This window comes from Gallus gallus, chromosome 2, assembly GCF_016699485.2.
Source record: "Gallus gallus isolate bGalGal1 chromosome 2, bGalGal1.mat.broiler.GRCg7b, whole genome shotgun sequence".
Classification (NCBI taxonomy): Eukaryota; Metazoa; Chordata; class Aves; order Galliformes; family Phasianidae; genus Gallus; species Gallus gallus.
The window spans coordinates 68,902,368-68,926,156 of NC_052533.1; the positions used below are offsets into that span (position 1 = coordinate 68,902,368).

General features: G+C 40.4%; 1 protein-coding gene across 7 annotated transcripts in view; it reads left to right on the forward strand.

Moving 5' to 3' along the window:
- The window catches only part of DROSHA (drosha ribonuclease III), a 72,051-nt gene that overhangs the window by 383 nt on the left and 47,879 nt on the right, over nucleotides 1–23,789 (forward strand). The window contains exons 1-13 of one of the 7 annotated variants that reach the window (NM_001396361.1): nucleotides 46–224; nucleotides 1,334–1,479; nucleotides 2,245–3,102; nucleotides 5,014–5,106; nucleotides 6,307–6,538; nucleotides 7,429–7,570; nucleotides 10,681–10,835; nucleotides 13,382–13,462; nucleotides 15,382–15,468; nucleotides 15,574–15,660; nucleotides 18,424–18,495; nucleotides 19,973–20,054; nucleotides 22,801–22,875. In NM_001396361.1, the coding sequence (NP_001383290.1) occupies nucleotides 2,252–3,102; nucleotides 5,014–5,106; nucleotides 6,307–6,538; nucleotides 7,429–7,570; nucleotides 10,681–10,835; nucleotides 13,382–13,462; nucleotides 15,382–15,468; nucleotides 15,574–15,660; nucleotides 18,424–18,495; nucleotides 19,973–20,054; nucleotides 22,801–22,875 (1,957 nt within the window). In that variant the 5' untranslated portion in view covers nucleotides 46–224; nucleotides 1,334–1,479; nucleotides 2,245–2,251. Of the gene's footprint in view, nucleotides 1–45; nucleotides 225–1,333; nucleotides 1,485–2,244; nucleotides 3,103–5,013; nucleotides 5,107–6,306; nucleotides 6,539–7,428; nucleotides 7,571–10,680; nucleotides 10,836–13,381; nucleotides 13,463–15,381; nucleotides 15,469–15,573; nucleotides 15,661–18,423; nucleotides 18,496–19,972; nucleotides 20,055–22,800; nucleotides 22,876–23,789 lie in introns of those variants that run through there. The other 6 variants (NM_001396360.1, NM_001396362.1, NM_001006379.3 and 3 more) reach the window with 6 other exon arrangements.

The window sequence follows — 23,789 nt, forward strand, 5'->3', positions numbered from 1 at the left end:
CCTGCAGCAGAGTGCCCGCCCTGCGCTTTCCTCTTCCGGAGCAGCGGGCCGGGTTGGCCGTGGCCGTGCAGTGGTAGGTGGAATGTGTTGTGCGCCGGGGGGTCTGAGCGCGGGCGCAGAGCTTGGAGAGCGGGCTGTGCTCCGAGCTCAGGTGTTCGGGGCTGGGCTGCTCTGCTGTCTGTGAGCGTGGGAGAGGAGGCGGCTGTGCTTTGGTGCTGTATGTGGTAGGAGGAGAGGGGCTGTCTCTGTTATTCTGGGTATTTAGAAGCTATGAAGGTGCTAGAGCCAAAATGGTTCTCTGGCGGGCCGGGGAGATCTCGTTGTGGCCTTCCAGTGTTTGAAGGGAGTGTATAAACAGGAGGGGGAACGGCTGTGTACGAGGGTGGATAATGATAGGACAAGGGGAGGCGGTTTTAAACTGAGTCAGGGGAGGTTTAGGTTGGATATTAGGAAGAAGTTTTTCACACAGAGGGTGGTGCCCAAGGAGGTTGTGGATGCCCCATCCCTGGAGGCATTCAAGGCCAGGCTCGATGTGGCTCTGGGCAGCCTGGTCTGGTGGTTGGCGACCCTGCACATAGCAAGAGAGTTGAAACTAGATGATCATTGTGGTCCTTTTCAACCCAGGCCATTTTGTGATTCTATGAACTGTGGGGTTTTCTTTAGAGTCTTTATAGAAGCGAGGGTGCAGGAGAGGCACTGCTGACTAGAAAAGAAAAATAGCTTTACCACTGTGGCTGCTGCTTCCTAGGAATACAGCTTTCTTACTGAATCCCTTGGCCTCTGCTCCCTTTGAAAAGGGAACAAATCTCACCGCCAAGACCAGTTGATAGATCAAGGGGGAATGGCTTTAAACCGAAAGAGGAAAGATTTAAGTTAGGTATTAGGGAGGAAGTTCTTCACTCTTAGGGCGGTGAGGTACTGATACAGCCACTCAGAGAAGCTGTGGGTGCCTCATCTTTGGAGATGTTCAAGGCCAGGTTGGATGGGGCCCTGGGCAGTCTGGGCTGGTAGTGGCAGCCCTGTCCATGGCATAGGGGTTGGAACTAGACGATCTTTGAGGATGCTTCCAACCCAAGCCATTCTATGATCTTTTAGGAAAACGAGGCTTGACTTATGTGACTACTTAACTGATTAACCTTTCTCACCATTTCAGCTAAGACATCATGACATCTGCTCAGGGACATGATTTAGCCGAGGGTTATTAGAGTTAGGGTAGTCTGGTTAGGTTGTGGTTGGACTTGATGATCTTTAAGGTCTTTTTCAACCTGAGCAAATCCATGATTCTATGAATGTTTTTTTTAACCTTATTTTTTTTCTTTTTTTTCCCCCCCAGGTTTTAAACTTAGGAGTTTTAATTAAAGAATGAACTTTAACTTTTATGAAGCACAGTAGTTTTCATTTATCCATTAATACAATGCATTACATATATGCATAGTTTTGAACAAGACTTCAGCCTACTTGAAGCAGTGGCGATTACTGGTAAGGAAAGAGTTGAATTGACAAATTTTTGGAACTGTTTATTTCAATTGAATTAGAGTAACGGGGCAGCCTACATTGAAAAAAAATTTGTGACCTGTTAGATTCTCATCCCATGAAAGGGCCTGTGCCTAACTTAAAATATTGCAAAACATCTGTTGAATTTGGCCCTGTGATAAACTGGGGTGTAAATCATGAATGTGAGTTGCTGCTTAGCTCATTTAAAATGTGTATGATTTGTAGGACCAGGTGACTTGTGATGAAGTGTCAGAAAAGTCTTCCTACCTGAATTCTAGAATGGTGTACTAGAAAGATATCCTCATTTTAGGACCTGGATGACTGTTGAAGATGCTGACGTGATTGGTTTTTATGGTGATACAGGGTATCTGAAGACTTTATATTGATGTATCTCTACATACTAGTGGAGCTACTTGCAACCATAGCCTGTCCTTGCAGTCACCGTATCACCAAGTTAAAATTAACTTTGACCTAAGTTAGAGAGCATGGTCCAGTTGGAGTGCTGGATTAAGGACTACTGCTAAACTACTGTAGTGGATTAAAGACTTAAAGAAACCAAAGGGCCATAATGATCTGTGCTAGAGCTCTGAGAAGTGCACAGCTCCCACTGAAAGACTGCCATCTTCCACTGCTTCTATCAAAGGAAATGACAGAAACTAATTTCCGTATTTCAGGAATAGTTCTTGCAAATGTACTGAGGGCCTTCTACAAAGTTTGTGACAATGAACTTTTATATTTTCCTCATTAAAGGTGAGCCATGTCTTTCCATTCTGGACGAGGATGTCCCCGTGGGCAGGGGGGACCAGGAGCAAGAACTTCAGCACAGACGTATCGTCCTCAGAACCTGCGGCAGCTTCACCCCCAGCAGCCTTCTGTACAGTACCAGTATGACCAGCAAGCCGCACCTGCAGCTACCTATTCAAACCCTTCAGCCACCAGTTACATGCCTCCCAGGCCAGACTTTGTTCCATATCCCCCACCAGTTCCCCCTTCCACACAAAATCCCATCAACCAGTGTCCCATGAGGCCACCGTTTCCAAACCATCAGATGAGGCAGAGCTTCCCAGTGCCTCCATGCTTCCCTCCTGCTCCTCCACCAGTGCCAGCCCCTAGCAATGCTCCCGTGCCAGCAACTGCTACTGGGCAGAGCACCTTTCCATACATGATGCCTCCTCCCGCAGTACCCCATCCTCCCCCACCACCAGTCATACCACAGCAAGTCAACTACCAGCCTGTATATTCCACAGGGTATTCCCAGCAGTCATTCCCACCACCTAACTTCAATAGCTATCAGCACAACTCTGGCTCCTTTCAGAGCAGCACTACCAATAGCAGCAGTGGCAGCAGCCATTTTCGGCACACGGGTCAGTACCAGGGAGAAAAGTCACAAAGTGATCGACGATCTCCGGAGAGGAGCAAGCACTACGACGAGCACCGGCACCGTGAGCACAGTCACATCCACGGTGACAGGCATCGGTCCAATAACCACGGGGATCGTCGGGATCGAGGCCGCAGTCCAGACAGGAGGAGGCAGGAAAGCAGTCGACACCGGACTGAATATGACAGAGGAAGAATGTCGCCTCATCATAGAAGTTATGAGCGTAGCAGGTAACAAGATACTTTCTGCTTGCAGTGGGAGAGCTATGGTCGTTGTTCTGTAGTCTATGAATCTGTGTTCTTCGCTTCCCATTGCTTTCCCTTCCATTGTGGGACACAGCCAGTGCTCAGCTGTGATGGAAAGAGCTGCTCTTCTGCTGTCTTTCACATACATTCTTTTTGCTTCACCTTTGAAGCCTGGCAGGCTTGTCCCCCTTGTCCTTGAAGAGAGTGGGTTGCTGAGCAGTACTCTGATCTCATTGGGATTTACCATAGAAGTTAATGTTTATGTGGCTTGACTCGGGTAGATGAGTGCAGGCTGCTCATTTTGGGATGTATTTTGAAGTTTCAGTCCCTCTGCTTTATAGATAGAATCAGACTGAGAGCTATGAGCTGACCTTGCAGAGTTTGTTACGTGGTGTTCTAGAGCAAACCATCAGTACGTTTGCTCTCTTGCTCGCTCTTTTTATCTAATGATCTAGGTGAGGATTCACAGAGATACTTGAAAGTATAGTTTATCAGGGCACCTGGATCACATGCTTCTAATTTTGGAAGATCTGGTATTTTCATATGTAACATGAATTTATACTTACTGTCTTTCGTAATGAAACTACTTGGATTCTGAAATGCAGAAATTTTATTTCACAGCACCTGTATTAAATACACACATGTAAAAACAGCAACAACAAACAAACAGGAAAAAATATCCTCATGTAATAAGTGTAGTTTGATTTGGTTGATCTTAATCTGATTTCCGAAAAAAGGATTTTCCCTAAGACTTTTTTGTATGATGTGAATGTGGAATTTTCAGTGTTTTATGGATGACCTGGGTGTGTTTGCCACATAATTTCACAATTTATAGTTTGGATTGAAAAATTCAGTTTTATGTTTTGAAAGTATGTATTTCCAGCAGCTTCTTTCTTAGAGATTGGCCTGTTACTGATTGAAGACCACAGTTTCTAGATCTAGTGAACAATATATCTGTTTATTGTAAAGGCAGTTCTTTCCCTGCCTTGGTATCTGTTTTTGCACAGCATCTCTCTCTCAAGCAAGTCAGAGGGCAGTAGGATATACAGTAAATCTATGCTTGAGCGAGAAGTAGTGGGTGTAGGGAAGAACAGTAGATAAATTATATGAACTTTGTGCTTTGTAAATTTGCATGTCATTTCATGCATATGCATGTGGAAACACACATATATTCATAAATGATCTCGATTCATCATTGCGTTAGCCCACGGAACTACCTGAGGTATGTATTTATGATCCCTTGTATATCAGCAGACTCTTTTACTAGGAAGTGTGACAGTTACACATATGATTGTAGACTAACAAATGGTCAGCTGTTAGTCTGGAAACCTGCTGGAGTGTGATATCTTTGGAACTTTATGTACCCAATAATTCCTGCTAACTTGTCAGAATCACAGAATGGCCCGGGTTGGGAGGGACCCCAAGGATCATGAAGCTCCAACCCCCATTCTTTGTTATGTGCAAGTTGAGTGTTGTAGGTGAGATTCGTGGTTTTGGTGTGGTGCAGACTTTATGTCTATCTTTTTCTTGGTGTGTTTGTGTGCCTGAGGTAGCTGTCAGGAGAAAAGGGCTTGCCTGAAACACTTGAGTTACTGCTGTGTGTGGAATAGGATTTTGTTCCATGCCTTGAGGCATGAAGAGTGGTTAAAGGTGTAGTAACCTTAGCCTTCTCTGTTTGTAACAGAAGAACAGGAGGAATGACAGTAAGTCCTGTGGTGAATGTCTCGAAGATAATTCTATGTTGTATGAATTTAAGCATATTGTTGAGATAGACGACTTTATTCACTGTCACGTCATTCTGAACATGATTTCGGTTTGCTTCTGGATCCCTTTCAGGTGTGGAATGTATGAAAGTGCCAGATTTCTCATTTAACTTATGTTTTTGAACTCTTCAAGGGAGCGTGACAGGGATAGGCATAGGCACCGTGACAGCAGAAGATCACCATCGCCGGACAGGTCCTACAAAAAAGATTATAAAAGAGCAGGAAGGTAAGGAGGATGCATTTGGTCTCCGTTGTTTTTTTATGCGGCTCTGATAGTGTGAATATGTGCATGCATACCTGGTTTGAAACTCAGAGATGAATCTTAGATTTGTAACTATCTTCACATACTTGCAAATATCATGGTTATATCAAAGCCTTGTAGAATTAGAAGCAGGATCAGTCTCTGGGGACTCCGCTGCACACCGTACTCTCTTTTACATCTGCTCCAAGTCTGTAAAGTACCAAGTTTGCTTAGAGTCATTTCATGTTTAGATCATGATTTAGGAGTTTTTCTTGTACTGATGCTCCTTTGCTTTTAAATCTTGGATAGCTGATTTCACTGCAACATTATGGGCTTTATAGAGAAGTTTAAAAAAGAAAAAAAAAACAAAAAAATCACAACTGGTGTCGTTCAAACTGCAAGCATTGGAGTTACACAAGCAATTTGCTTTCTGTATAATTCAGTAAAAACAGTAAAAAGCCCACAGACTATTTGTATAGAAAAAGATATATTTAAACTTCATAGTGCTGTACCTTTTAGTTGATGGTGTAGTGGAAGTGCTAAGTCAGGGCGTGAACCAGTGATTGAGCAACTGGTGGGTAGGCAGGGCGAACCCAGGGTAGCTCAGGTACATGCAATGCTCCTGAAGGACTGGAAGGGGTGGATCCAGGATTCACCCCTTCCCAGACCCCATTCAAGGGTTGACAGTGGAGGCAAGGGTATCTCTGGAGATCCCTGCCTACCTTTCCAAGGCTTTCTGAGGGTAAGCAGATTTTTTTTCTTTGTTTCTGTGCCCACAGCTGCTGCATTGAGCGTATCCTCACTTGCAGCATCCTATGAATTTGCTACTCTTCTATCATTGCTGTGCTTTCCATTGCATTGTAGAATTACAGATGGGCTTCAAAGCTGGGAAAAAAAATAAAAATAGCACTTCTAGAATTTAAGTAAAAAATTTAATCTAAACTAGCATTTTTTTCCCGTTTTAATTCTTGAATAATGTTCAGAATATGAAAGCACTTGTAATTTTAAGTCCTTTTATAATAGATCTAAACTTCAAAGTATTTATTACAGTGAAAAGTTAAAAGCTGGAAAAGGCAATTAGACTTTGATGTAATTCATACAGTAGAATTATATGCTTATTGGAAAGCTACCTAGTTGTCTTTATAGCAGAAAACGAATTGGTTTTGTTTGTTTTCTCCTGTTAAGCCGCTCTCCAAGTAGAGAAAGAAAGAGACCCCGATGGGAGGAGGAAAGAGAAAGGTGGTCTGAGAGCCAGAGTGCCAACAAAGAAAAAAACTACACTAGTATCAAAGACAAAGAGTCAGAGGAGAATGCATCTGAAAAAAATGAAGATGAAGATGATGAATTACTTAAACCAGTCTGGGTTCGCTGTACCCATTCTGAAAGCTATTATTCAAATGACCCCATGGATCAAGTGGTATGTTCGTGAGAACTCTGAAATTACTGCACACTGTCCATTTTTGATTATTTGATAACTCAGTTCATGGGAACGCTTCAGCAGAATTGTGTTTTGTGTCATTCAGTGTTGAATCCTCCCAGCCATCTCAGTCTTCAACAACAGAAAAGACCTTATAGATCTGTTCTTTATTTTCATCAGTTTCTTTAATGTATTTTTATTTGGATTATTGGTACGTGGAAGAGGGGCATTGTCTCCACAAGAGAAGGTATTTTCTGTTATGCTTGTGTTTGAGCAAAACTACCTAAATTTCCCTATCTTCCCCTAAATACTGAGAAAGTTTTATGCAGAAGGAGGAAGTTTTTTTGTTGTTGTTTTCTGCCTGTCTTTCTGCCTTTCTTTCTTTCCCAGTAATGGTTACTGGGAGGGCAGGGGAATAGTGTTTGAGTGAGGAGGTTTATCTTCTTTTTTTCCTCTCTTCTTTTGAGAATTGCGTGGAGGGTGAAATCACTAATTCAAAGTAGGCAACAAAAAGGGCTAAGTTCTGCGTTTCTAGAGCCTGATATGATTCTTGTGAATTGCAAAGTATTTGCGTGGAAGATCTTTTGTTTATTCTAAATCTGAGCTGTTAGATATTAGTATTCAGCTTTATTAAATATGCTTAGCCGTAGTTCTCCTTGGCTTAGACAATGGTTTGATGACCATTCTCCAACAAATGAAATTCTCTGCTCATTCATCTAATGGACCAATGTAGTTATACACTAAAGCCTTATCAAGTATTTCTGTATTTCATTTAAACTACAGCACTGACATTTCTCTTTTTGCCCATGCTTTTTATTCTGAAACTCTGATACACACTGTTCTCTTATGCCAGTGCTGCCTTTGCTTTTTTCCTGTTTTTTAATTAACAGGGGGACTCTACTGTGGTAGGCACAAGCAAGCTCCGAGATCTGTATGAAAAGTTTGAGGAGGAGCTAGGAAAACGACAGGCAAAGGCCAAAGCAGCCAGGCCACCATGGGAGCCGCCGAAGACCAAGCTGGATGAAGATCTTGGTAGGCAGAGATGATAGCAAAGCTTTGAATGGAGCAACCTATAGATCACCTGGTTTTTGGAAGTTGTGTGTTTTCGGTGATGTTAGTGGGATAATGCCTGTTTTTAAATCCATCCTTTCTATTGCAATCCCATGGAGTTTTATTTTTGACTGAAGTAGAGCTAGACGCTCTATTTAGAAAGCTTAAAGGAAGAGAGAATATCCAGCACTGCTTTATGTTGAAGTCTCTTCCGTGGCATGGAAGTGCCCTGTGCATGATCAGATAAGCCAAAGTGTAGTGCTCAGGAGGCTTTGAGGAGCTCTCACTCTCTGTATTTATAAAATGGAAGCAAGAGCAGGGATGATAAACTCATATGGCTGCCTGTTATGGCACTGTATTTATTTTCCTTCTGCACTTTATTTTTTGTTGTTTAACTCTGTTTATTATCATCCTATGCCAAAGTGTTAATTTTCAAAAGAGTTTATCTGCACTGTCATGGTTCCCATACGGCTCTTCTGCAGTGAAATGAATTTGCTAGCTGTATCAGTTACTGGGGAAATACTGGTTGAAATAGCAGGGCATACTTTTTGATAACAATTTGAAGTCACTGAAAGCTGTTTTTCTGATTTTGTTTGCTAGGAACTTTTTGGTTGTTACTGTATTTCCAGCACTTCAGCATTACATTGTATGCTTTTTCTTAACAGCTGTTTATGAGGGTGGATAGTGATAGGACGAGGGGGAATGGTTTTAAACTAACACAGGAGAGGTTTAGGTTAGATATTAGGAGGAAGTTTTTTCACTCATAGGCTGGTGACGCACTGGAACAGGTTGCCCAAGAAGGTTGTGGATGCCCCATCCCTGGAGGCATTCAGTGCCAGGCTGGATGTGGCTCTGGGCAGTCTGGTCTAGTGATTGCACATAGCAGGGGGGTTGAAACTCAATGACCATTGTGGTCCTTTTCAACTCAGGCCATTCTATGATTCTGTGACTGTGAAAGTAAGTTAAGAAATTCTTAGGCATATCACATTGTCTTAGATATTCTGTTGGGCTTACTTTCTAAGTGATACTTCATATTTGGTTGTTGAGCTGCTTAGACTCTTAGATCTGAGCTTAATAACTCTCGCAATCAAATACCTAAAATTCTTAAGTTGAAATATGGGTGTATATAATGACACAGTCAGTTACATGCTGGCAGTTTAAAATGATAAGATAAAGATGAAAGGACAAAAAATAAACAGTAACAGATTCCTATTTTATTTAAGCTGTGTAGAGAAAACACGGTCTTCTGAACAGCAGATTTGCATATTTGAATTCACTCTGGAATCACCAGCAAAGTCTACTGCAGGTTTAGAAGATATATTTTCATGTACATGATTGAAGGGCAACACTACTACATTCAGCTTACCTCTCTAAGTTTTGCTAGTATCTCCACTGAAAGTGTTCCTTCTCTGTTCGAGGATAAAAATGATGAGGCCAAGAGCAACATTAGCTGTTTTTCTTTTTCCATAGCTCTGCATCTGCGCTGTACCCTGGGCCTGTGGCACTGTACCTGTGCAATCTCTCACAACCATGCTTCTGTTGGGGCTAATACTTTATCTTATTATGTAGCTAGACAAATGCCCCTGCTGTGCCTTTCATTAGCAGTAGTTGTGTATTTTAGTGAGAGTAATGCGCTCCAAGATCATTTTTGATTATGAAAGGCTGATTTTTTTCATACATGAAAATTTCTGCACTGATCTTTCAGAACTGCTGTTCACTCTCACAAGTCCCACGCTGTTTTTGCACTTGAAGTTAGACTTACACAGCCTGTTAGGTTTATACAGTGTTTGAAAGATAACTTCCCAACGCAGCTGTTGAGAGAGCCTACTGGGGAGGTGCCCCACTAGACCTGCTGTTCACAGAGAAGGACTGGTGGGAGATAATGAGGTTGGGAGCTGTCGGGCTGAGCAGCCATGAAAGGGTAGAGTTCTCTATTCTTGGTGAAGTCAGGAGGGGTGGATCAGCAAAACTGCTACCTTGGACATCCAGTGAGCAGAATTTGAACTGTTCAGGACACTGGTAGGGAGAATCCCTTGGGCTTCATTCCTGAAGGGGAAGGGGGCTCAGGAAGGCTGGTTGTTCCTCAAGAAGGAAGACTTAGAGGTGCAGGAGCAGGCTGTCCCTCTGTGCTATAAGACAAACTGGTGGGGAGGAAGACCATTGCAGGTGAACAGGAAACACTTATTTAAATTGGAGCCAAGAAGATCAGTGGAAATGTGTGACAAAACATCCATGAGAGTGTTGTTTCTGAGTACCACAGGAGCTTAGGGATGTGTGAGATCAGGCTCTTAAGTTTGAGTTCATTCAGGCTTCATCAGCAGCTTTTTTCACTCATTTTGAGGCTTTCTTCTCATCTGTGTTTTTTATGTGTTAACTGATTTATTAGAGATACTTGATTTTAAAAATGAGTAACAGCATGCATCCTGTAATAATTGTATCTATACATGCTGTTTTGAAACTTGTGACTAGACCTTGTCCTGCTGCAGATAGGAAGCATTTTGTAGGTTAAATGAAACTGAACATGAACACTTACAGCAATCTGATATTTTTTTCTTAAAAAGCAAGAGGTTCCGTTTAGCTCATTCTTGTGAGTTTTTCTTATTTCTCTTTTCTATATCTTGTTTTTCATAGAATCATAGAATGGCCTGGGTTGATAAGGACCATAATGATCATATAATTTCACCCCCCACTGCTATGTGCAGGGTCACCAACAAGTAGACCGGGCTGCCCTGTTTTTGTTCAACTTTAGAGTTACAACCAATACAAATATTACCCTATAGTTTTGTTTCATTAAGCATTTTAAGTTCATGTAACTGAAATTCCTCATCAACAACTGATCAGTGGTGCCACTGGACAGCCAAACTGCAAACAGATGACATGGATGTAGGTCTTCTAATATCCATAGCATATGCTGTCACTTTTAATTAAAAAAAAATGTTGTTGCTGTCATTTTAATTAGGGTGAATGTCATACACGACTTAAACTTCTGGTGTGCCACTGTGAGCTATGACCTGTTAGAGAATGCATTGATTCTGAAAAGAGAATATGTGAAAGTGTTTTTCAACTAACTTTATTTTCCCTGCTTGAATCAGAGAGCTCCAGTGAGTCAGAATGCGACTCGGATGATGACAGCAGCTGCTCCAGCAGTTCGGATTCGGAAGTTTTTGATGTCATTGCAGAAATTAAGCGTAAGAAAGCACACCCTGATCGTCTTCATGAGGAACTGTGGTACAATGATCCAGGACAGGTATGGTGAGAGGAGAAAGCTTTGTTTCTGAAGGTCTTTTTCCCCTGTGGACTTAAAGTTCTGCATTGTTCTCAGATATGCCGAGACACCTATTTCAATATGCTTCCCACGCTCTTTCCCTTTTCTGTTTCATCTTCTTCATAACATTTAACTTTTGATTCCAAGTGTGTGGTTCCAGATCATGACTCCTGTGGAGTGTTTGGCTGGAAACATGTCTGACAGCATTAATAAAACCTGAACTGCTAGCAGTGTGCTAATTCTGTCCTATTACCTCTGAGATAAAGGTGCACAGATGAGTTCTGGGATTGAGAGAAGGCAGCATGTTTATCTCCTTTACAATTTATTCACCTAAAAGCTCTCAGCTCGTAATGATAAATAATGTTTTAAATATGCTGTTAATGCTCCTAATTCCTTGTCTAATGGTTCTTTTGTAATTGCGTGGAGATTATGGTTCTCATTAAATGTAATTGCTGAGCTCACAAAATGTTGTTTTGAATGTATACATTGCACAGAAGACTAGTTTTTGTTAGCAAATTTGCCATCTTCATCTTTCTTTGTTAAATATTTTATGGTCTATTCTAACTCCTTGTCAAATGGCAACCCAGGAAATTTGTTTTTCTGGCACTTTGTATGATTCATGAGTCCAGAACACAGCAAATCATAATGCCGAGAGATACTGCAATGCTTACTGCTGCTGTGGTAATTCAGAGGTCTGTTGAATATTCTATTACCAACTCATATTTATGCTTCTAGTGTAAAAAAATAATAATGATTGGATGGAGCTAGCTGCTTTTATTTATATGGAAAACAAAATTAGCGAACTGTTTAGGCATTTAAGTAAAAAAAATATGTGTTGCTCTTGGGCTCATTTCAAAGTAATGTTCTAGCCCATAATATGAAGTAGGATAACTTGCGTGAATAGGTCCAGGAATGTGTGGTTTGTGAGTTTTCTGCTGAAAAGCTTTCCTTCCCAAACTTTCTTGATATTTGCTCCTGTGTATCTGACTTGCTTCTCAAACCCTGGGCTTTACAGGTACCTCACACGTCCATCAGTCTCATTCTGTGTATTTAATGTAGCAGAGCCAGTGTTCATGCTGAACAGTTCTAAGAACTAAGGATGAGTTTTTTTCAGAAGTTATGGTTATTTTCATAGCCTCAGTAGGCCCTTGTTTTTCAAGGAGTACTGAGTGAATCTTTATTGACTGCATTATTTAACTTGCCTGCTCTATGACTATATAAGCCAGTGTGAAAGTACAGTTTTACCTGTAAACATCAGTTTCATTAAACCTCTGCTTTCCTCAAGGGTCTCAGTGTGGGACATAAAAAGTGAACAAAACGCATCATGTCACTTAAATAACACTGCAGAAGTTCCCAGAGGAGTAAACTGGTGCCCCGCTTCTGATATTCCTTTGCACACATTACACATCTACCATGCCAGTCTGAAGAAACCAGACCGAGATGAACCTTCAGGGAATTAACACCACAACAAGAAAGTTGCCTTCCTTTCCCAATAGTCTAAAGACTACAGGAGCAGCAGTTTGGTGGTTCTTACTTTCTGGAGTGCCTTCAAGTTGTGTCTGTTGTCTGATGACATTTAGTCCTGCTGGGGTTTACATTTTCAGCCTTCTTATATTGCTATGGGAAGTTCTTCCGGCTCTTGCATTGCTATGGGAAGTTCTTCTGGCTCTTGCATTGCCTTCCTATATTAAGTCTAAAAAGTGTTCTTCACTTCTTGGATTCAAACTTTCAAAGTCTGTTAAAACCCGAGATATGGAACTTAGCTCATTTCTCTGTTTTGGTTTTGTGTTTTGTTGGATTTCAGCAATGGATGTGATCTTAGGAACAGAAGGCTTTAATGCATTGCAGCAATTGATGGTTTGTGTTGAGTGTCTTAAAGGTGAAAAGACAGATGCTAGCTTTGTACTTTGCGCTGTGGCTCTCTGTAATTATAGGTACTTCATACACCCACAGGGAATACTGAACTGGATATTTTTTTCCCATTTCCTCTTCTTTACTGATTTGTTCACAGGATGCGTTTGAGCTTTCCCCGTTACTTTAAAGTACCATGTCAAATTTTCAAATGATCTGCTTTATGTACCTTGTTTGACAGCCTTGCTGTGTTGCAGATGGGTTAATCAGAGCCAGGCTTTCAGTGAGTGAACTGAGTGGGACTGTTTGAACGCAGAGATTTCAGCATGTATTTACACATGCACGTTTAAGGCCTGATTTTTACTTTAGGCAGACATGCTGTTTCTGTGTATATGATACGGAAAAATGCGTATGACAGCAGAATGGTACAGTTCTGCTGACACTGTTTTCCCATTTTCTACTTCTGAAACAGTCGTGGAGTTATAATGCTATTGTGTGCTTTTCTTACATTAGTCTATACTGCTTCCATTTTTACTGGCTTAAGAGCATCCACTTAATCTAAGCATGACAGGCTTTTAGAAGCATCAGCACTCTTGGCATTAAAACCAACATACTTTTCCAGACACAATCACCTACAGTTTTTCAATAAAATCAGAATCCTATTTTGTTTTTGACAGATGAATGATGGACCGCTGTGCAAGTGCAGCGCTAAAGCCCGACGAACAGGGATAAGACATGGCATTTATCCTGGTGAAGAGGTAAGTAGTTCTAAGGATTGCAGTTTTGAATACAGACTTACTGCAGCAAACTTGTACTTGGGTTCGTAAGTTTTGCTTGTTTGTTGTTGTTTTTTTTTTCTATGGCTTACAGGCTTAGTAACAGCTTCTCTGCGACATTAAATCACTTTGTGTAACCTCGCATTTAAAATGGAATACTGGTAATTAAATCCCCCTGAGAACTACGGAAAACTTTTGCCCATATGTGCTTGGTTGCAGGTTTTTAAAGCTTCTGAAGCACAATTACGGTAATAAAAGGAGAATGTAGGAAAGATTCTCCCATTGTCAAGTGGATGAGTATGTTACAAGAACCCTCTTTTACTTTAAAAATAAATGAATTCATAGATCTGCTGGAGAAGCAGCAGGCATTTCAGGAGGTGGTGTTGCTTTGGTGATGAAAGCATGTGTGCACTACAAAATGTCAAACAGTTTAAGTTTTTTAATTAGAACTCCGCTAGAAAAAAATGAGCCCATCAGCTTCCTGAAACATTTGTAATGGTAGTGCCCTTTGTTTGGAAAATGTTGTCAAAATACTGTTTTCTATAGAGATATTCATTTGCTTTGTGGTCCGTATTTCTGGAAATAGACCACCTCAAGGTTTTTATTGAAAAAAAAACAGCTTGGTTGTAAACATTTAAGAAAAGTAACGTGTAGTTTTACACTTCACCTTTGTAAATTTCCTTTCAGAATTGAGTTTTTCAGTATGCCTTCCAAAACGTTTAGTGAAACATTCTTTTATTTCTCTGCCGTTGAGGGTTTGCGAATGTTTCTGTTGCAAGGGATAAATTATTCCATTTCAGAAAAATGGCTTTGGTCTGAAGCTCTCCATAAATCACTCAAGGATCAATTCCTCCCCGCATTGTCTCTAGTATTTTTCTTGCAAGCAAGGAGGAAGAAAACTTTAGCAGGAGAAAACTAATAAATAAAACTTGCTGCGTGAAGGAGTGAGACCAACTGGGAATGTGAGGCTTCAGAAAATGTAGCATACGTTAATTTTTATCCTTCAGGTAATCCTGGCTAGCTTCTAAACTTTGTGGCTTGTAACTGTCTTGTCACAATGGTGAGGAGCATAACCTGCAACTGAGCAGAGTAACCACTCTGTTTTGTTGATGGGTTCTGAAAATGGCACAGAACTGTGCGGTGGTGTAGCAGACCAACTTTATAGTACTGTTGTCGCAGGTGTTTTCCCTGCAGATAGTCATATCTTCACAGATCGATAGCAGCCCATCAGACATGAGAAATTGGTTTTGTCAGACTGCTGAGGGTTTTTAGATCTTTAGGTCTTAAACTGGACTGCTTCAGAAGAAGCTGGTGCAGATCACAAGTCCCCAGCATCTGGTGTTGGAGGAAGCAAATCCTCTCGGAGCAGGGGAGGGCTGCCTCTTAGTGTACCAATCTCACAGGCAGGCATTATGACCTGACAGAGTAAAATTACATGTGCCAGGGATGCAGCCTTCTCTTCAGGGCCCAGCTTTACCACCAGATGAGTGAATACTTGTGTCTTGGTAATGTACTCATGTCTTCTCCCGCATGGCCTAAGTTTATTTCTGTAAAGTTTTAAAATCAGCTTCTTGAAACAATTTAATATAAAAGAGGAAAACAGTCTGGTGTGTAAGTGGCTAACTGCTGTTTGTAGAAAACATGAAGAGTCAAATGGCAAATGAAAAAGTTACAGCAGTGTTTTTCACTTCTTTGGTTTGAATATATAGCGTTAGAAATATTTCTAGAAGTGACTGTAGATATAGCCAATTTCTCTTTTCTTGGAATCCTTAATTATGACAACCTGCTTTATTTAATTTTTCCTAGTGTATAGTTCATGGCTATTAGAAATGCTTTATTCTCTCTTTTAATCTAAATTTGCCTTGACTTCACACATAATTCTACTTATCTCTTTCTTTAAGCCCATTAAACCATGTCGCCCCATGACCAACAATGCTGGAAGACTGTACCATTATCGAATTACAGTGTCACCTCCCACAAACTTCTTAGTAAGTACTGTAAAAATAATTCTAACCAGAACTCTAATTTTGTTTTCAGGGTGGAAGTAGTACTGCTTCTTGTTCACTCCATGCTCTCTTTGCTCACCTTTCCAGACAGACAGACCTACTGTTATTGAGTATGATGACCATGAATATATCTTCGAAGGATTCTCCATGTTTTCACATGCCCCACTGACAAACGTAAGTATGCTCCTTACAGTGTACGTGGGATTTGTCTGGAAGGCAAACTATTTTTGCCCTGAAGTAGAACTTCACTCCAAGAGGTGTTACAAACTTCTTGCCAGGATTGGAGACAGGAGGTGTCTCCACCATGACAGGAGGTAGCCTTTGTGCTACCAAGTCTTAGGTTTTGTCTTATGTAATGGTAGTAGGCATCGCCTTCTATCTGTGACTGAGACTGTGACATGCATCACAGTCATATTTTTACATTTCACAGTTTGAAAGTGTAGTAAATCACAGAATAACTTGTTAAAACTGTTAATTGGTTTTAAATTGGATGAGGAGCTTTGTTAAGTTGAAAAAGTTTGTTTAAAAAGCAGTAAAAAAAAAAAAAACCCAAACTTTTTCCCTTGGTGACAAATGGAGACTGTACTTTTTTTGAGATATCCTCTCTGAAAGGATTTCTCTCTTCCAAAAAATTACCTAGGCATACCTATTATTTTCTAACATCTATTCGATTTCTTCAGTAATTGAACACTTTATGATTTTTTAATTAAAATTTGTAGTTTTTTAAGGCAATTGATTTTTCTTTTCTGAAGGCAAATATAACAAAAAAAAAAAGGCTGATCCCAGATGACTCAGCTTTTGCAGTATAAACTGATAGCCATATCAGAACAAAAAAAAAAAAAATTAAAAATATCTGTACTTTTTAATCTCGATAGTTTGAGAATTTTTTGCAAATGCTGTGGGACACTATTTGTTTTTTTTACTTGTTACTACCTTCCCTGCCCATGTCAAAGCCCAGTATAAAAATGGTCGTCGGTACAGGACTGCGACCTGAGAGTACTGGAACTGAGAAGCACTGAGGGGAAAAAAAAGCATTTTTAGCTGACAGTTTGCTTACATTATGAATATGGCAACACTTTAGCTCTGGTGAGTAGAAGGGTCTGCTGCTGACAAGAACCCTGCAAATCAGCGGTACTCAACTAGTGGGGGTAGCACTGAGAAGCACTCCTGCCCTGCAGCATTAACTCAGCCTTGGGGTTTAACACAGATTTAGCCCAAGGCTTTATTTTCATTTTGTAAATGAGCAAAAAGGAACAGATATGTTGTTTTCTCTTATTGAAAGGATGAAGAGGCCACCTTATCTTTATCATACAATGCCTGCAATGTGACAAGAAGGGAGAGTGTTACAAAAAAAAACCCAAGGAAAACTCTTCTGTGATATGACAATACAGACATTAAACTGATTCTTATTGTGAAGTACATGTGTTGAGGCCAGAATCAGATAGTAATTTCTCGTGGTAATTTCTCATTCCTACTGGGAAAAATGATCAGCAGTAAATGATTACCTTTCTACAGGCTGGAATACAACATGACACTGTAGCCAGTTCCTGTTTCAAACGGGCATAAAACCTTTTGGAGAGAGATTACCTGGCTGTACTGAGGAGATTTTGGTCCACGTAACTTTCAGTGTAGCTGCCATAGCAATTTTATATTGTCAGACAAATGTTCTTTTATGTTTTTTTTTTTCTATGCAAAATTCTAGTTAATGGAGATCTTGTCCGTAGTCATCTCTCCAAAGTATTTGTTTTCTACTTGGTAGCAAGAAAAAAAACTCAGGCTATTGAGTCTCTGAGTGAGAACATCCTATGCTGGTTGAACTTGTGCGTTAGAAAGAAAACACTCCCTGTATACCTTTTTAAAAGCTTCACTGATTTGAATGGGACAGGTTTCCCTCTCACTTTCTAGATGAAACAACATACTTGAAAAGTTGTTTTTATTATTCTTTTCACAACATTTAATAATTTAGTAGTTGAAAGCTTTGTATCAAATCAAACTCAATTTTTATATTTGGTTGTTTGGTGTAAATCCTTCTGCCATCAGCAGGTGTATGTAGACAAAACAGGTAATGTTGAACAGTGCGCTGCAAGAAGATGTAAGCAGAATGCTCTGTCTCCAGGTCCATTGATTTCAGTGCAACGGTAGCACCATTTGAATCTTTGTATGTATATTAATGCAAAATAAACCTTGATCTTCATCACTTTCACCGGTGATTGAGATCATCTCTTGCACTCACTGGGGCAATGGATGGTAGGATTAGGCATCTTCATAGTTTTTTAGAAATGTAGCTTTTTGGCTTAAAAATTTAAACCCAAGAAAATGCATAAATCAACAGCCACAGAGCAACCTTTAGCAGTCTTTGGACTTTGCCAGCATAGGCAAAGAAGTGAACTACGTGTTTGTCTTACTACTAGTTAGGTGAGTACACTTGTAGGAATATTTAGTTATTGAATGAAATTATGCACATCTTTTGCATTTATCCTGAAAGTTCCTGGATGTATTTTCATCAGTTAAAGCAGTTTTTTAGAATCATATAGAACTTTATAGAATTGTACTAATAACGGTGTGCCTTCAGGTCAGTGCATCTATCTGACATGTTGTATCACCAAAAATAAGTTCACTTCCAAATATGCAAGTGGGAACAGGTGTGGGAATTTTTGACTGAACTTTGCTTTTTCTTCTAAACAAACTTTTATCTCCAGTAGATGGCATTATTTAACCTTACTTTACTATCCCTTCAGCCCTGTGTTATCAGAGGTGGAGGTTAGAATTGGTACTTCTCTTGCAAATGCTTGCTTTCCTGTCTTAGTATGAATCTACTAAGCAGCTGTTTTAATAAGTTCCCTTTTCATCAGACAGTAATACCTGTGCATACAAAATTGTATTAACTGTACATTTGACACTGTATAGCTTTTCATGCTGAATCTCTTTTCCTTCCAGATTCCTCTATGTAAAGTAATCAGATTTAACATTGACTATACAATTCATTTCATTGAAGAGATGATGCCTGAGGTAAGAAGGATAATTAGTGAAAAAGTCAGAGTGGGTTAAGAGTTGTTGATATTGTTAATGGATTAAACTCTTCAGAATCCCTTCTTGTAGAGAAGATGGTAAGAGACAGGCTATGTTCTGAATGAATGTCTAAAAAGGAATATTCTCTCAGAAGTACTAGCATAAATCCATCCACCTAGGTTGTCGTATATTAAAATCAAATAGTAAGAAGTGCTTTTATTCATTTTAAGTTACGTAAGTTATGCCAGATACTCTATCTGTGAGCCATAGGCATTATCCTTCTTTTACAAATGACAAAAATAATGTATGTAGAGGTGTTGGTTTTCCAGACCCACATGAATCAATGCCAAGCTGAAACTTAATCTTGAGTATGAAGCTCTAAGGATCACTTATCAGTACTTACTGTAAGCTGTTGCCAAAACAAATTTCCAGTGGATACAAACAAAGCACATTCAGTTCATAATCTGTTTTTTTTAATTATTATTACAAATTAATCTTTGTTAAAGCCAGTTTGTGAATTAAATTGCACTGGAACAGCAGATGTAGGTACAGAAATACCCCTGCATATTAACTACAAAGACAGGATCAGTGTTTTAGTCTGATAGTTACATCTTTCTTTTTAGTTATCTCCTTTTTTGTTGTTTAACGCCATCTAAAATATGTGCCAGATCTCTGAAATTCCTCAGCAAGATTAATGTGATCAGCGCAGGTCATTTCTTGTTACTGAATCTGATGTGTTGTCTTTTTGGACTCCTGGTCTGCTGCTGGTAGCTAAGCCTACTTTAAAACCATCTTTACTAATGCATTGTTCTGAAAGATTGTGTTGTTGGGCTTGGAAGTTATGGCCATTTTCATACATGTATTACTTACGTTGTCCTGTCCTGATCTGGTCTTGTTTGTTCAGGAAGACTTTGTAAAGCAACAGTTCATGCACTTCTGATTGAAAGCTCTTTGCTATGGAGGAACTGCTTCCCTACCTGATGAGCAAGAGTTGTTTCTTTTTTTTTTTGTTCTTTTTCCCCTCCTCCTGCTGTCTCTTATTTACATTGTACTGTCTTGGTGCAATGGAAAACTTAATGGTGCAATGGAAAACTTAATTAAAATCATAATGCTACAGCTGATAACTTCTGAGTTTTTATTATAAACATGTAGGAAAAAGGGAATATTAAAGAGATCTTTCTCAGAAATATTTTTGTCTGCTGAGGTTACTCAGGAGAAAGTGTTGAGGTGCATGGTGAATTACCACATTCATGATTTCTGCCTATAGGGTGGTGGATGTAGGCATTACATAAACATCTTCATTATGGTGCTTTCTTGATAGTGCTTTTCAGATTAGACCACTGTGCTGCAGTAAATGATTAAAGATGCATCAATGCTGTTTCTGAGGCACCAACTGACAAATATGAAGACAATGGTAGTAGCATTATCTGTATTAGAATATTATGTAATCATAAACCTGTTTGTTTTTATTCCACAGAATTTTTGTGTGAAAGGTCTTGAGCTGTTCTCTTCTTATCTATTCAAAGATATTCTGGAGCTGTATGACTGGCATCTTAAAGGTAACTTCTATTTCCAAAACAACAACAACAACAAAACAACTTTGGGAAATAGACCTGTGTTTTGCACTGGGGAGTGGCCTCAAAATAATAGTCAAATGCTGTATTAAGTAAGAGGAGCAAACTTGTACTTCATTCTTCAAGAGGGTGAAGTTTATTGAGGGTTGTTAGTGGGGATTATAGCAATTAAAATGCAAAAATCTTGCATTATTTTCTTACATATAAACTAAATTTCTTCCTTAATCCAAAAACTGTCTGTTTTAATGGAAGGGTAACTCTTACTGTTTGTTATTAGACAGTATTGTGTGCAGGGTATTGTCATGTACCAGGTGTCAGGTAAAATATCCTCTGTTTTTACAAGCTAAACAACAAATATTCATGCAGTATTTCTTAACAAGCAGCTCACAAAGCAATGTCATACAGACAGCTTTAGAAGGGTAAGTTATAGCTGAATGTTTTGAACTTGATGAGGTGAAAATCACAGAATCACACGGAATCACAGAATGGCCTGGGTTGGAAGGGACCTCAAGGATCATGAATCTCCAACCCCCCTGCCAGGCAGGGCCACCAACCTCCCCATTTACTAGACCAGGGTGCCCAGGGTTTCATCCAGCCTGGCCTTGAACACCTCCAGGGACGGGGCATCCACAACCTCTCTGGGCAACCCGTTCCAGCACCTCACCACTCTCCTTGTAAAGAACTTCCCCCTAACATCCAACCTAAATCTTCCCTCGTTCAACTTAAAACTGTTCCCCGTTGTCCTGCTGTTACCTACCCTTTCAAAGCGTTTATAGGCTCCCTTCAGGTACTGAAAGGCTGCAATGAGGTCACCCCGCAGCCTTCTCTTCTCCAGGCTGAATAAGCCCAGCTCCCTCAGCCTGTCTTCATAGGGAAGGTGCTCCAGTCCCCTGATCATCTTTGTGGCCCTTCTCTGGACCTTCTCCAACAGCTCTCTGTCTTTCTTGTACTGGGGGCTCCATACCTGGACACAGTACTCCAGATGGGGCCTCACAAGAGCAGAGTAGAGAGGGACAATCACCTCCCTGTCCCTGCTGGCCACCCCTCTCATGATGGAGCCCAGGATACCATTTGCTTTCCGAGCTGCAAGAGCACACTGCTGGCTCATATTAAGTTTGTCATCCATCAGAACCCCCAGGTCCTTCTCTGCAGAACTGCTCTCAAGGACTTCTCCTTCCAGTCTGTATAGATGCCTAGGGTTCCTCCGGCCCAAGTGCAAAACCCTACACTTTGCTGTGTTGAACCTCATTAGGTTCACCTGGGTCCACCTTTCAAGTCTGTCAAGGTCCCTCTGAATGGCATCCCTTCCTTCCTCCATGTGAATTGCACCACTCAGCTTGGTGTCGTGAGCAAATTTGCTGAGGGTGCACTTGATTCCATCGTCTCTGTCATTGATAAAGATGTTAAAGAACACCAGTCCCAAGACAGACCCCTGGGGGACTCTGCTCATTACCCGCCTCCACCTGGACATAGAACCATTGATCACCACCCTCTGTCTGTGGCCTTTCAACCAATTTCTTATCCAACGAGTGGTCCACCCATCAAATCCACATCCCTCCAATTTGGAGATAAGGATGTGGTGGGGGACCATGTCAAAGGCCTTGGTCAAGTCCAGGTAAATGACATTGGTCGCCTTCCCCTCATCCACCAACGCCGTCACTCCATCATAGAAGGCCACAAGATTGATTAAGCATGACCTTCCCTGGTGAAGCCGTGCTGGCTGTCTCAGATCACACGCTCATTCCTCATGTGATCGAGCATGTCATCCAGGAGGATCTGTTCCATGATCTTCCCAGGCACAGAGGTGAGACTCACCGGCCTGTAGTTCCCTGGGTCCTCCTTGCTCCCCTTCTTGCAAATGGGAGTGACGTAACCCTTCCTCCAGTCATCTGGGACCTCGCCTGACAGCCATGACTTCTCAAATATGATGGAGAGTGGCTCAACAACCAGAAAATGTGTGTTCCTGCAAAGGCTATGACAGAGGAGAATTTTAGGACTGATCCTTCCCTTGGTCTAAAAGAAAACAAAGAAAAATTTGAAGGAATTTTAATTCAGAATCTGTAGGTGTTTTCTCTTCTTCTCTTTATAGAGATGTGCTGTACACTTGTAGTTAAACAGAGGAGCACACAAATATCATACATTTTATGCACTCTTTTTTGGCTAAATGTCTTCAAATATTAATGTTATTTTGTACCACTGGTTCTGATTGCTTTTTTGTTTTTCAAGGGCAGATACCTGCTGTTTTTGTTTTTGTGCAAGGTTTTGGGTGATGAAACAGGAAAGGGAAAAAAAAAAACCAATCACGAAATACTGTCTCTTGAAATTTCCTTATTATTTTTATTAGTGTAACAGGAAAAAAAAAAAAAAGACCAAACCACTAACTGGGAGGGACTAATCAAATACTAGTGCTTTGCCTCTAAAACTTAAGTGGATAAACTTATAAGGCTTACTTTTCTTTGCAGTTTTAAATAGAATACTGTGCTTTTTAGGTTCTTTAGTTTTTAAGCTACTGTAGTTTCCTTTGAAATTGTCCATGTGGGAGCATTTATTAGAAGCTGCTTTTCTGTTCCTCCATGCCTTTTGTTACTTTTCATCTGAAATTTGTGCCAAATGTAATCACTGGTCATTGAATTCACCTGGGACAGGATTTCTTTCTTTTCTTCTTCTTTTGCAAATATGTTGTGGTTCATAAATTATCCATGTTTTTTTTTTTTTTTTCTTTATATTTAAGGTCCTTCAGTTGAAAATGATTCTGTTTCCTGCCCCAGATTTCACTTCATGCCGCGATTTGTGAGATTTCTTCCAGGTAATGTAATAAGAGCTGAAATACATTGCAGGTCAAATAGTTCAGTTGTGAAGAACTGATGTCTCCATCTGAAGTCTTTCATGCTCATTGATGGTTTGTGTAGTTAACTCAGTGCCAGAATTCTGATGGACAGGCCAGATATTATGCTCAGCTTTTGTCTGTTGTGTGGTAACTGCAGGCAATGTTGGGTCATTCTTTACTCGTCCTGTGATGGAGCTGTGGGATTTGAGCAGTGTTGTCTACTCTCACACATGAAACTGAATTTCATATTCCCTCTGCTATTCAGGATACATGCCATGTGATTACACTGAAATTATTGATGTGCAGTTTTGAGAATCAGCAAGATTGTCACCCCTGAGCACAGGCTGCTCTGCTTCTTTTTTCTTTTATCTTTAATGTAAGTTTAGCCCTTGCAAGAAATGGTGAAAGAAAGAAAAACACCATTGCAGTACAGTTCAGCCCTAGCCTGCCAGCCAAGGACAAGCTTGAGTGTGGAGAGCTATGCTCAGTTTGAGTGAACAGCTTACAAAAGCATTTAACACATCCTAAGATAGTAGGACAGACTTTCAGTTGATATAAATGTCATGTCTCCATTGAAAATGTTTCCTGCTGAGATCCTGCCTGGTGATTGTTCTGAAAGGGTTGCGTGGAAAGGAAGATGTGCTCAGCTGCTGGACTGAGACCACAGATTAGATGTGAAACAGTCTTCATCAAGAGGGCTGTGGCCTGAAGGTGTTCTCTGCTTTGGGCTTTGGAACTTAGTTGTTATATTAATTATAGCTGTAGCTAAATGAGGTTTGGCTCGCTACTGTGGAGTGTACTGAAGGCTAGATGACTGTATTTCTAATTGTTGATCCTTCCTGAATACACAACACTATTCAATCAGAAGCAGAGCTGTGAGGCTTGCTAGCAAA